Here is a 13775-nt window from a genome sequence, read left to right as displayed (position 1 = left end):
AACTATTACATTGGAGATTCTAGACAGGCAATATGTTACCATAAAATCCTTGAGGCGATGAATTAGTGCACTGAACTTCTTGATCTTTCTCGCCGAAGACCCAAGATCCTAAGCGACAACATGATTGTCGGTCACGGAAGCAATAGTAGATTTTCAATTGCTTTATTTATGGGAAGGATCTGCGCCTAGCAAAATTGTTTGCCAGGTGAAAATCAGAGGATATTTGTTCAAAACCAATTCAACATGGAATTGATCTTCAACGCATGTGCCTCTGTTTGTCGTCCAAGTGAATTGGTGCAATAAAATCCATCCAAGTAAAAAAAAAATCCAACAAACAATTTTTTGGAGAAAACCCCTAGAACAAATTGATCTAGAAAGAACACAGGAAAATAAAGGAATCTAAATTACTCCTTGAAAACCATGGGTCACCCGCACACTCAACGCCAATGAAAACGTAGAAGAGGGGAGAGGGGTTGGCGTTGAAACACTAAAATGCCACTAGGGCATTCGATTAAAGATGTATAAAACATAGGAATTGTCTCCTTATGAGGCGACTAATTTTGTGTTTACCCATCAGTTATTTTTTCAGTCCATCAAATCAAAATCAAACGGCTCCCTTCGCCCTCTCCCCCCCCCCCCCCACACACATTCCTTCCTTATCTCTTCCACATCCTGACCCCAACCCCCACCCACACGCACATTGCCTTTGCCCCCACCCCACCGCCTCGCCGTCATCGGTGCAAGTGCGGTCTGTCAACGATCCCCTCTGCTGCCCTCCCTCCATCCCTCCACATCCGCCTCCGTTATCTCCCTTGCCCTTCTTCCCTGTTGTCGGCCGCCCTAGTCAACATGCGCCCCCGCCTCTATCACCACCCCGAGCAGCTCTGGCTGCACCGCTGCCGCTAAATACTATGACGTGTGACACCCTCGTTGCCTCCACCGCCCACAGGGGGCCCTCCACCACCATCATCTTGCTGTCCCGCCCGCCGCCCGCAACCTCAACCGGCCAACAACCTCCCTAGCCATCCCTCTAAATCCATCATGCATAGGTAAATCCTCACCCCTAACCTTAAATCCCTCTAATCTATACTCCTATAAAATAAATGCATTATTATATATCTGAACGATCTGCACCGTACATCATACACGATCAAATGGTCCACGATCAAAGTTGGTACCCAGTCCCATTTCCTTCCTTGCTCGCTTCTTTCCTTCTCTACCTGCCAAATTAATTAGCAACTAATTTGGAAACCTCAAACAATATACAAATTAATTTGGGTAGACGTGCCAATTTGGAAGTGCCTCTTATGCTGCAATCAATTCTCTCCACCCTGCCTCTAGACCACGACATCTTTTACCCTCAAGGGATTAGGGAGATCACACTGAAAGACAATAAGTATATTTGAAGGATCGAGATGATAGTCTAGAGGGGGTGTGAATTAGTATTCTTCTATTTTTCCTCAAAACAAGGTAAAGGTTCACTTTAATGAAATTAAAGCTACTCTAAAGCAAGCAACAAGATGTAATTCTATATGAGAAAAACACACCTAGTATTAATACTAAGCAATATATCAACTTGCAATAAATTAAGGAAATATGTGAAATAACTAAAGGGGGAGACAAGTCGATGTTGTTCTCAAAGTTTGGATCCTTAAGGGGATCCTACGTTTTCGTTGAGGGGCTCGATCACACTTGATCTAGACCTCTTTCAACTTTTTTTCCTCTCGATGTTGCACAAAGCACTCCTCAACTTTCTTGTAGTATTTCTTTCTTTGCAGAGACGAAATACAGCATTCACAAACTTTCTCACGACGCACCACAAATGTGTTGGTGGCTTGTGAGCAACTCCTACCCATCTAGGAGTCCTCAATCTTTAAGAGAAATGAAGGCAAGTGAAGAAGCTCGGAGATGAAACCTAGTGCTCAAAGATCAACTCTTTTCTTTATAGCACTCAAACTCTCTTTTTAAATCTCTCTCAAAAGATGGAACACTTTCTGGGTACATGAGAGTGGGTTTTGCTTTGGAGATATGCTCAGATTCGAAATGGCAAGCTGTGATTATGGGTGAAAATGGCTCGGCATTGGTCGGAATAAAGCTCCACTGTATTTGAAACCATAATTTTTTTGTCAAAAATGGATTCGAATACGTATAATTCGGATATGAATATGATCACATATAATGTCAAAAACGAATACAAAATGAATATGGTCTGCAAATATTTACTGGAACATAAAAGACCACTCAAATTATTTGTAAGACCGTAAATAAAGCAAACAACATATTCATACTAGAAAGTTACTATGTGATAGCTAATATAATTCATAAACTTTGGTCACTTGGATAATAAACAACAAAACTTAGTTCATAATAACTTCACAATCTCACACGTTATGTTTGATACAAGTTCACATAATATATAGACTTTATACATATATTTAAACTTAGTTCATTACGAGCTCACAAAGCTAGTAAAATATTAAAGATAACATATACACAAACGGGAGCGAGAGCCTTCCTCGAGACAGGTCTGCTGCCGTTGGGGAAGAAGATGGCAAGGGCACCTAACCCCACATGTCGTCGATCCAACAGGCGATGCGTTTAAAAATCAAAAAAATACTTTGTTATCTTGCTCTCAAAATTCAAAACACTATCAAAATTATCATGAAAAATTTTGGTGACGCAGAGGATGCTATGATCTAGCTCTCAAAAAAATTCAAACAAAATTATGATCTGTATAATGAGAAAAAAGAAAAATTTTATTGTACAAAATCTGTCGAACTGTGTACAATGAAATTTGTCTTTTTTATTTCTCATTGTACATATCACATTTCATGTTGAATTTTTTAAGACCTAGATTATAGGATCCTCTACATTATATTTTTTAGAATTTTTTATGATTACTTCAATTATATTTTGAATTTGAGAGCATTGGAATGTTGAATCAGCACATGGGCTTCGGATAATATCCGAACTTAGGTACTTCGGATATCCGATGCCAATGTAGATTATGTCGGAAACTGCTGCGCTGATTCTGAAAAAATATCTGATGCCGATTCCAGGCCAAAAATATATGATGTAGATTCTGAAAAATCTATTTGTTTCTGATTCCGACTCGGGTCGGCCGGATATTATCCGAGCCATTTTCGCCCCTAGCTGTGAGAGTGGAGAGGGGGAAGGAGGGTATAAATAGACCCCTTCAACAACAAGATATTGGACACATTTTCATCTCACATCGGAAGTTCTAATCCCCATGATCGGAACATCCAATCTATTCAAAATGACAGTTTTGAACTTCATTCCCTAAACCAAACCTAGTAAAAACAACACATCATATTGTCCGATGTAAATGGATCGAAACATTTGATCCAAGAATTAATTTGAAACTAAAAGTCCAAGGTTCACAAAAAAATCGGATGTTCCGACTCGATCGGAACATCTGATCCAACCATCGAAACTTCCGATGTTGGATTTTAGATCAAGATTGAGAACCCTATGGTTGAGAAAATCGGATTTTCCAACTCTCATCGAACCTTCCAACAAAAACATCAAAACATCCGATGTTAAAATAAATTCCAACCCGAGAACCCCATGTTTTCAAATTCCAGACTATACAACCACATCAAAACATCCGATGTAGATGTCTGAACTTTCGACTTCATTGAGAAAACTTTGACTCGGTGCCTGTGTTGTGAACTTTGTGTCGCTCTCTAAGCTGAATATAGATCTTTTTTAGCACTAAGTTTATAACCAAACTATTACATTATACTTCTCTTAATAGTATGGTGGTACTATACTCAATTTCAAAGATAAAAGGGTACTTTTAAAAATTAAAACCATTCACCGTCTAATTTCTTCAATTTTTGGAGGTTGTCAACGTCATGATGATTTTATCAATGGGACTTTTACCTATTCAAATACTCATTGAATATATTAGTCCCTTAATCGCTTTTCGTCAATTATCGAAACTCACATAGGGTGCCTAAATGCACTTTTAATATTTACTTCTTTTTAATCTTGCAAAATTTATGCAATTGCTATATAAAAATACTAATCTCTTTTGTTAGTCGGATTGCCTTCATGCGGATTTTCATCAGCTCAGGTGATGATGATCGCAGTGTACTCATAGCAGCCGGTGTCCACAACTACTTTCTCCTTACCACCAAAGCTGTGGTCAACAAGGCGGCACATAAGTATAAGTTGAATACACTTTTAAGTATTTAAGGGTGTTGTTGCCTGGCGTGTATAACCAAAATTTTCCAGGTTGTCTGGTCGACTCTGATACACCTCCATTACTTTCATGGGATCCAAGTGATACATGTTGCTATCATCCTTCAAAGGTACTCACGCTATTTTAGTTATAATATGTCATATTTTTCTATTCTATGTGTTATATAAGCCTCATATTAAATACGGAACTCTTTTTTTGAAATTAGGCACAACATAAGAGAGGACCATGTGGTGCATGACCGCCTCAAATTAGTTCCTACTAGAAACCAACCAAATTAGTTCCTGCATTGTCCATGAATAATTTAGAAGATTTTTTTCTTATACATGATTTGTATCGTTACCGTTGATTGTAATGATCTTTAGTTTTATAATACATTTATGATTTTATTGTTCCTTATATCCTTGCGAAAGATGCACCATTTTCGCCATGATTTGGACAAGTAGGTTGAGAAATCTACGTTATGGCATGATGGCAGTTTCAAATATATTATCATTTTAAGTAGGAATGTAATATTGAAAGTAACTTGATCTAAACATAACAAAAATATGCAAAGAATCCATTACAAGTCCATCGACGGCTTGGCATTCCTCCCCCGCCATCGGTTACATCTCCTTCTTCATCTACTCCAGCCCCATTATTGTTGATACAGATATTTGGTGCGCTATGTTATTTTGATTATATTGCTTGATGAACGCTTTCTTTCATTACAAGCACATTATTTAAGCTAGAAAAAATTGGATAGAAAGAACAATGACTCAATTTTATCTAAGTATCTAAGCTTCCAATGAAAAGCACATCGAATAAAAAATTGAAATAACAATGAGTATCTAATCCATCGTCTTATTGTTGATGGTGTAATATTGTTTTGGTTCATCACAGTATTATTGATTTCACGTGTGTAACATATGCATGATTGCTAGTCTAGTCCAAATTTTGGTGATTGAGATAGTTGCAAGATCTGAGTCACTGAAATGTAGCAAATCTGTAAAAGATTAAGGCAAAGGGTACAAGAGACTTCGAAAACACCACTCAACAGCCACATACATGTAAGTTGGGCCAGCCTTTCTTCAAGATTTTATACCTATTGGGCCTTTACATTCATAACAGGTTTGTCTTGACCTTAGAGTTTAAGCCCAACTACAACCTTTGCAATAGAGTGTTGTACCTTGTTCAGCAATCAGCATGCTCTCTCTCTATTCTGTCCAATAATGCGTGCAGCAAATATTCAAAACTTTAACCACTATTATTTCAAGGGTACTCCATCGTTTTAATTTTGTGAACTTCTGTATTCAGTATACTTGAAAAGATAGTGATGAAATGTATGCCAAGGGTGGGATCCAGACAAAGTCAACTTTTTCTTGTTATAGTTGCCACAATGTTTGTGATAGAATAAGGTATTAAACTGATTCCACATTTACCTACAAATATTTCTCATAACAAAGAACTTCTATGTCTTAAATGTTGGTACTTGTGATCAAGCATTGCACGTCAAACCAAACATTACATCTAAACAACTAATTTGACACGCACTACATTGAACTTTGTCATAGAACATTCTTCAACGTCACAAATGACACCATTTACCCGTCTGAAGTACAATTTCTTCTTGCTTTCATCTTCTTTCAAGAGCTGATTTTGAGCATGCACCAACGCATTGACACAAGAACACAAAGCCAAATAGCATAGAGAAATCACTTCAGCTTCAGCTTCACTTTCTCTGTTCAGCAGTCAGTCTGTACTGATTGGTGCTACGCTCATCCATCAGTGCTCTCGGTTGTGCTCTCCTTGGCGGGGTAATCCGCCGTCTTCTTGTACTTGTACCAGCTGGCAATGACGAGGTAGACGATGAAGTTGAGGAGGCTGAGCACGGCGAGGAGCCAGAAGAAGTAGTCGAGGTGGCCGAGGTTGAGGTTGTCCGGGATCCACCCGAGCTTGCCGTGCCTGGTGGTGATGCGCGTCACGATGGTCACCAGCACCGTGCTGAGGTAGCTGCCGAGGGCGACGGTGGTGAGCGACAGCGCGGAGCACATGCTCCTCATGGCGTCGGGCGCCTGGTCGTAGAAGAACTCGAGCTGGCCGACGAAGGTGAAGATCTCCGCGGCGCCGATAATGAAGTACTGCGGCACCTGCCAGAAGATGGAGATGGGCACGATGTCCTTGGCCCCGTACAGGCCTTGCCGCGCGATGGTGCGCAGCCGGACCACCTCGAGCGTGCCCGCGGCGAGCATGGAGAAGATGGAGATGACGAGGCCGATGCCCATGCGCTGCAGCTGCGTGAACCCGCGCGGCCGGCCGGTGATGGAGCGCACGGCAGGCACGATAAGGCAGTCGTAGACGGGCACCCAGACGATGACGCTGAGCGTGTCGAAGATGGAGAGCGACGCCGCGGGGATGCTGAAGTGGGGGCCCATGTGCGGGTCCAGCGTATTGCCCTGCAGCACGAACATGGTGTTCATCTGCCCGTACACCGTGGCGAGCACGATCCCGCTCGCCCAGATGGGCAGCAGCCGCACCACGCTCTTCAGCTCCTCCACCTGCGTCACCGTGCAAAGCCGCCACGCGCTCGCCGCGCGCCCCGCCGCCTTGTCCTCTGCCGTCTCCACCGCGGCCTTGTCAAGGAACCTGAACTGGTCAGTGTGCTCGAGCTTACGGCTCCCTTCGATGCCGGACTCCCTGTCCAGGGTCTCGTGCAGCGCCGAGCTGTCCGTGGGCACGGCCACGTTCCACTTGCCCACAGACGCGACGAGCACCTGCGCGATGCGCGGGAGAGGGCTGCCCCCGGGCCGCTGGTGCCGGTACAGAGGCGTGCCGAAGAAGAAGCTGACGACGGCGACGGCCATGACGACGGCGGGGATGCCAAAGCCCCAACTCCAGCCGACGTGCGTCTGCACGTACACCAGCACCGACGACGCCACCAGCGCTCCGATGTTGACGGAGAAGTAGAACCAGTTGAAGAAGGAGCTCTTGCTCCGCTTCTCGCCCTCGTCGTTCTCGTCGAACTGGTCGGCGCCGAACGACGACACGCACGGCTTGATCCCGCCCGTGCCCAGCGCGATCAGGTACAGCGCCACGAACACCGCCGCCGTCTGCGGCTCCGTCGGGTGGCACGTCCCGTTGTCGCACGACGGCACCAGCCCCTTCACCGAGGACGCCATTGTCAGGAGCGCCAACCCCTGCAACCCAACCAATGAAACAATGATCTTTCTCTTCTTCTGGCTGGCAATATGGGCGAAACAAATCACAATGATGCTTACGAAGATGTAGATGATCATGAAGCTGGCGATGGTCCAGTATCTTCCCATGTAGGCGTCGGCCAAAAAGGCCCCGATGAGCGGCGTGATGTAGCAGGTGCCCCCCCAGTTGGTGACGTTGTTGGCGGCGACGGCGTTCCCCTGGCCGAGGCGGGTCTTCATGTAGTTCACCAGGTTGGTGCTCATGCCGTAGTACGCCAGCCTCTCGCAGCACTCGTTCGCTGAACCATGTGTGCATCAGCTGCCATCAGTAGACCGGACGACAGGCAGAGCAAGCACCAAGCACCGCAATGGAGCAGGACAAGGGAGCGAGGAACAGAGGAGTGTACCGAGGATGTAAGGGCAGGCGCGCCAGTTGCCGGTGCCCTTCCTCACAGCGGGGTTCCCCTTGATGTCGACGGTCCCGTCTTGGGTGTACATGTCTGCGACCTCTCCCATGGCGTCGCTCCGATGACGTGCACCTCAGAGAGTCTTCCTGTCCACCAAGCGTACAACGATTCTGTTAACTGTGCATGGGAAGTCCTGGATGACAATGAAGAGAGCAACTGTGCACGAGGGCCTTGGATTATCAGAAATAAATTATAGCGTCTTGTATGATTAGGCGTGAATAGGAACAGCATCGGGCTGGTTCAGGCAAACACTGAACCATTGATAAATTAAATCAATTTAACAACTACAGTACTGACATTTCAGTATAGATATCAAATTTCTTCAAGAAAGATTGTTACGGCCCATTTTGGTTGTAACACCCGTTCAAACCTTACCGCGGCCCAGCCCAATTTTCCGAGTTCGGCCCAGATCGCGCAGTGCAGCCGGCCCAACCTCCTTGTTCTCTCGCTGACCAGTGGGCCCCACCTGTCGGCGCTTTCTTCTTCGCCGCGCCGCGCCCGCGCCCGCATCCGCGCTGCCTCCGCAACCGCCGCGCGCCGCAATCCGAAATCTCCGGCATGCCCGCCCCACGCGCCCACGCCCGCGCAACGGATGCGACGCCTTCGCCTATTTAGCCGCAGCGCCGCCATCTCGTTCCCATCTCACGCGCACATTGAACGACTCCGCCGCCGCCGAGCTCACCGAGCGCCGTAGCTACTGCCGCGCCGAGCCGTCCCCGTCGCATCTGAGCACACCGCCAGCATCGCCGGAGCGTGGGGAGCCCATTTCGCCGCTCGCCGAAGCCCCTCCGCCGTCGAAACCGTGCTCGCACCGACCGCCGTTAAGCCCTGCCGCCCTTCGCCGTGGTCAGCCATCTCCTTTCATCCTCACGGTCGATTGATGCCCCCTCTGTCTTCACGTGCCTCCCAGGAAGTTGTCCCGACCGTTGATTTCGCCTTTCCGTCATCGCAACAACGCTTTCACCGAGCTCCGACCGCCGCCGTCCGCCATTACCGTCGCCGACCACCGCCAGAAGCTCCCCGGTCGTCGATAAGCCCTCGGTGAGAACCCCCATGCACCCCTCTTCATTTTCCGCCGCTCGCCGTAGGTTCTAGTGATCGGTAGCGTGAGTTAGCGTGTCTCCGGCGAAGTCCGAGGCGGCGGCGCCATCTTCCATCGCCGCGGGCCCTGTTTGCCCTCCCGATCAGTCTTGGCCGTCAGATTCGAAATGAGCGCCCCAGATTAGAAGGCCCCGTACCCCTTCGCTAGCCAGTTAGAAGCCGCCACGTGTTTCCTTTAATCCAGTCAGCAGTCGAGCCACGTCAGCGCGCCACGTGGGCGTTCCTGTCCTACGTCGCCAAGCCATGTTAGCCCTGGAGCCCAGTCAGCCGCCATGTTAGCCAGTGACGTCAGCATTGCGCAATAAATAGGGTTTTCAATGTAAAAATAAATCAATTTATTCTCTTAAATTAGGAAAACTTGCAGATAGACCCTTAGGCTTCACTGTTTTCACAAAAAGGCCCTTAGATAGTTCTGGTTAATTGCAATTAGGCCCCTGAACTTTAGGATAATTGCAATTAGGCCCATGAACTTTAGGATAATTATGGTTAGGTCCCTGAACTTTGCTCATAAGCCCCTAGAACTTGCTGTTTCTACAATTTAGTCCCTACAATCTTTCAGAAAAACCCCTGTAGAGTAGAACTAGTGTAACTTTTTCATACGAACTCCGATTTAGGTGATTTTTGGGCTTCCGAGATCGTAGCAGCGTGTACTTTCCTTTAATAGCCTTTTTAGAGTTAATTTCTCCTGTTTGGTGTGATGTATTTAGCTGTTTTGTTATTGCTTTCCGGTGTATGCTTCGGCTTTAGGAGACGAGCAGAGTGTCAGTGTTCAGGACCAAGTTTTTGAAGATTTCGAGCAGCCTACTTACGAAGGCAAGTGTCCTTGATCACCTTGATTCTACTATAAGTCATTATAGTTTTACTTTTCCTTAGTTGCATGCTGGTCTAATTATGAAATCCCATAAATAGGGTTTACTAGAATTTGTGTGACCATTCCTTGTAGCCTCTTTTGGGTCTTGGGACATGTAAAGGGTAGTCATGCTAGTGCAGTCAGGGATTAGAATAATTATGAATTGTGACTAATGCCTATGAAACAAGTACTTGGGGAATGATAATCTTGTAGTAACTTGAATTAGGGATCCCAACTGGATGGCTAGTATGTGGTGGAGCTACACAGCAGGGATTGTGTACGTTCTTGTGTGGGATCCTAAGGACCGGTTCTTGGAGCCTGTAACCCGGCATAACAGCACAACTATGAGGCCTATATGGGTACGGCCTGGCTAAGTAATTAGTGCCCTTCACATTCTGTACGCACCAATGGTTGGTTCAGTGGCACAAGAGGGGGCCTCTGCAGCGGATGGAATCCCTGTTAGCGGCGAAACCTCAGTGGGTGCTTATAGATGTGGAGGTACTTTGTAACGGCCTTGTAGTGAGACCCCGGCCATACACCCCGGAAGTGTAAGGCAAAACGGGAATCACGACTCATGGGTAAAGTGTGCAAACTCTGCAGAGTAAATAAACTGATCGATCAGCCGTGCTCACGGTCAAGAGCGGCTTGGACTTCTTCATGATTAGATGGGAATCTTAAGGGTTGGTTTGGGTAGTCGGGTGGGGGCACTCCCGATGAGTCGGTAGCCGGATATGGGATATCTGGTGAGTCTGGTAGTCGGATGGAATCCGATGAGCTATGTTCTTTAATTGCTGGAATACAAACTTAGTAAATAGGTTGCTAGGTTGTTTGAGTCTAGTTTAGCTGAGCATAGTTGCAGTAATCGCCAAGTCAACTTTTCCTTGTCAATAGCCTGCATGTCATATTTTTTCCCCCACTTACTGAGTACTCTACGTACTCACGCTTGCCTTCTCCCTATTTTCGGATGCTACTCAGAAGGTGAAGTCTTCGAGGATTTCCCGAACGATGATGCTGAATTCTAGAATGAAGGAGGTGTCGATTGAAAGCCATATCCTAGGCTGGTGTTTCCCCCGGACAACGCCTGTGGATGGATGGGTGCTCCACTGCCGTTTGAAGATTTATTAGTATTTTCTTTCAGACCTTTGGGTCCTTTTGTAAGGAATGTTTACGTTATTTAGAACACAGTTTATGTTATCACTAATGATGTAGCTGCATTATCACTAATGATGTCGCTGCATGTATAGAAAACTTGATCCTAGCATACATGTGGAATACATCTGGTTGTTTCCTTTAAAACCGGGTGTGACATTGGTGGAGGGGAAAAGGGGTATATCGTTCAATTTCATTATCGGCTACTTCAGCTTTCCACACTGGAAAGGGCTACGTCGAGGTGGACGATGACTTCTTCGAGCGCGGGGAGGAGCACCGGCAGTGGATGAGGGAAGAGCTCGTGGATTTGTTCAATGGCATTGATTTCTCTGGAGTCACTTCCAGCAACAAATACTACAACGAAGACGAAGCGGATGAGGAAGAGGACGAGGAAGAGGAGGGTGCAGAGAATGATGGTACAGAGGATGCAGAAGGGGAAGAGGCTGCTCCGGGTTCCAAATCCAACTGAGCTGCATATTTCACTTTGCCTGCAGTTGATCTATGTATCGTTGATCTATGCTATGTTGGCAGATAAGTGTATGCCCTGACAGTGTTTAGCTAATCTATTACATATGTTAAAAGGACCAAGATTTGGACGCATTTTATGCTATTGTAGGTACTGTTTATTGGGTCACACGTATTATATATGTATATATATACACATATGTACATAACGTACATTTATACGTATATATATTCATATATATATATATGCATATATGTATGTATACATAATTTTTTGTGGAATTCTAGAAAAATAGAAAAAGAAGTAATAGTTATATTGATAAATCTGCTAAAATAATCTAAAATGCATAGGAAAATATCTAAAACTCTAAAAAATGTGAAAAAATTTAGTTAGATACGTATTACTATCGTCTACATGTTAAAATTATGTGCATACATGAAAGTACCGCTATTTACCCATAATTAAATGAATATATTAAATATTGATAAATTTATAAATAATATTGAGATACCCAAAATTGGTAAATCCAATTTTGTTAGTCTTCTTTTGACATCCTCTGTGCAACGAAAAACGGGCGGCGTAGGCGTGCCAATCCTCTAGTTTTATCAGTCCATCCATATGTTATCCAAGTCGCAGCTAAGGTTATGAACACTAAAGAACAACAGACATCATCTGCATCTAGCCCCCCCCCCCCATCCCCCCTGCTCCTAGGAAACAATTTCCCCTCAATCTTTCTGCATACTTCACCACTACCAAGCACAACTGCGAATAAAATCCATCTGAAATCTAGCTCGTCCGGGAAAATGAACATTTCTGACACTGAACTGCAGCGACCTACTGGGAAATTCAAACTGAAGAGCACATGGCAGTATCAGCTTGGCGTAAGCTGAATACCCCAAAGTTTAGAGAAAAGGAAAGACATTCCAGAATCACCGGATTCTGCAGTCACCTACTGTTGTTGCAGATTCAAGGAGGGAACCAGGGAAAAAGAAAACACGAGAGGAGGGCATTTGCTCGTACCTGCTCAAAGGACTAGGCCAAGAATCAGACGACTTCTGGAGAACGAGGTAGGCAGCACCCAAATATCCAATCCAGCTAGGCCACCAAACTCTGGGGCCAAAGCTAAAGCGGCTCTTTCGATGACTGCTTCCTACTTCTCCACTAAAGAGAAGAAGGATACTTGGGCAAAAGCTTAGCCGCGCAGGCCTTGAGGGATCTTCTTCTCAATCCAGCAACTATGGCGACTGGTTTGGCTGGGCGGGTGACAGAGATTGGACAACACGTGCGTAGAAGAACCGGGAGAGTGGTTCAAATGTGGCGTTGGCGCTCTCTTGAGGGGGCGTGAGGTCTTTGGAGATGCTGAGGTTGTTGTCACTTGAGTGGCCATCTTTTCTTTCTGCCATTGTGACTGACTTGTTTCAGTTTCTGTGAGGACGAAATAATGGTGCCGGTATGGTGCATGTGGACCAGCAGCGTGATTAGCCTCTTCAGTTTTACAATTTTTCCTGTTTTCATCTAGCATTTGCATGTGAAAATATATTTATTATACTAGATGAATGCCCGTGTGTTACAACGGGTGTCGAAAATTTAGACACGACAACATGAGCATGAAGGTATAACTATAGTATAAGACCTATAATCAGAAAAGATGTGGCAACAATGTTCTAAAGAGATGGTTCCAATAGATGTATGATATAGGAATAAACCTTCAAATCATAACATTGTATATGATGCTGCATGATAGAAAGTACAACAAACGATAAAAACTATATTAGCACTCAATCATGGGTACATAAATTACGATCGAATTATTATTTTTTCATCTTATGCTTGGGAGGATGCCCTTTTGTAAAGACCATGCAGCTACATTAATTAAATACCCTGACCAAGAACAAGGTGAAATATTTTTTTTCTTTGCAGTTACGACATGTAATTAAAGCATCGCGGTTCCTAATTTTAGACTGCCAGTGGAATCCTATCTAGGTGGAGACGGCAATATAGCAGTAGTGTGTGGTATTGGAATTATAATTCTGTCAACAGATCTCTATTGCCATTGCCAGACAAAATCTGTAGAGATGCAACTTGTTTATGCGATCTCTCATATCATAAATGTTATCAATGTCAAATTGTTGTTGCAATCTCTCAAATCATGCTCAAAGTCAAGCCTCTAATCAAGATTGATCTAATCGGATGCGCAACCATCGAAGATCTTATTGCAATAGCTGAACAGTGATCACTAAATATCAAGCATTCCAGCAAGCAATGAATTTAGCTACCAGTGTCGGATCGGAAAAATTATTCTATTGCATACTAACAGCATCAAAGCAGGATTAAAAAAAAA

General features: G+C 44.8%; 1 protein-coding gene across 4 annotated transcripts; it reads right to left on the bottom strand.

Moving 5' to 3' along the window:
- Nucleotides 1-5735: 5735 nt before the first annotated feature.
- LOC133896230 (protein NRT1/ PTR FAMILY 8.1-like) lies at nucleotides 5736-12837 on the bottom strand. Of its 4 annotated transcripts, none has more exons than XM_062336795.1 (4): nucleotides 12455-12837; nucleotides 7809-7954; nucleotides 7483-7700; nucleotides 5736-7401 (listed from the first exon to the last, which is right to left on the bottom strand). In XM_062336795.1, exons 2-4 carry the CDS (start codon nucleotides 7915-7917, stop codon nucleotides 5983-5985), a joined length of 1746 nt encoding a protein of 581 aa, XP_062192779.1. In that variant the 5' UTR covers nucleotides 7918-7954; nucleotides 12455-12837; the 3' UTR covers nucleotides 5736-5982. The 4 variants fall into 4 exon arrangements, with proteins under 4 accessions (XP_062192779.1, XP_062192794.1, XP_062192787.1 ...); XM_062336810.1 differs by having other exon boundaries at nucleotides 7809-8024; nucleotides 12455-12830; XM_062336803.1 differs by having other exon boundaries at nucleotides 7809-7950; nucleotides 12455-12830.
- Nucleotides 12838-13775: the final 938 nt, after the last annotated feature.

The sequence above is a fragment of the Phragmites australis genome, chromosome 2, assembly GCF_958298935.1.
Source record: "Phragmites australis chromosome 2, lpPhrAust1.1, whole genome shotgun sequence".
NCBI classification, from domain to species: Eukaryota; Viridiplantae; Streptophyta; class Magnoliopsida; order Poales; family Poaceae; genus Phragmites; species Phragmites australis.
Note: the sequence above shows the minus strand (reverse complement) of the source record. Positions and strands in the feature narration are given on the sequence as shown.

Excerpts from the sequence above, each read along its gene's own strand:
- LOC133896230 (XM_062336795.1), bottom strand. The coding sequence starts at position 7,917 with ATGGGAGAGGTCGCAGACATGTACACCCAAGACGGGACCGTCGACATC. Across the intron at positions 7,701-7,808 it reads CGCCTGCCCTTACATCCTCG|CGAACGAGTGCTGCGAGAGG; the intron begins GTACACTCCTCT and ends CACATGGTTCAG. Across the intron at positions 7,402-7,482 it reads TCATGATCATCTACATCTTC|GGGTTGGCGCTCCTGACAAT; the intron begins GTAAGCATCATT and ends GTTGGGTTGCAG.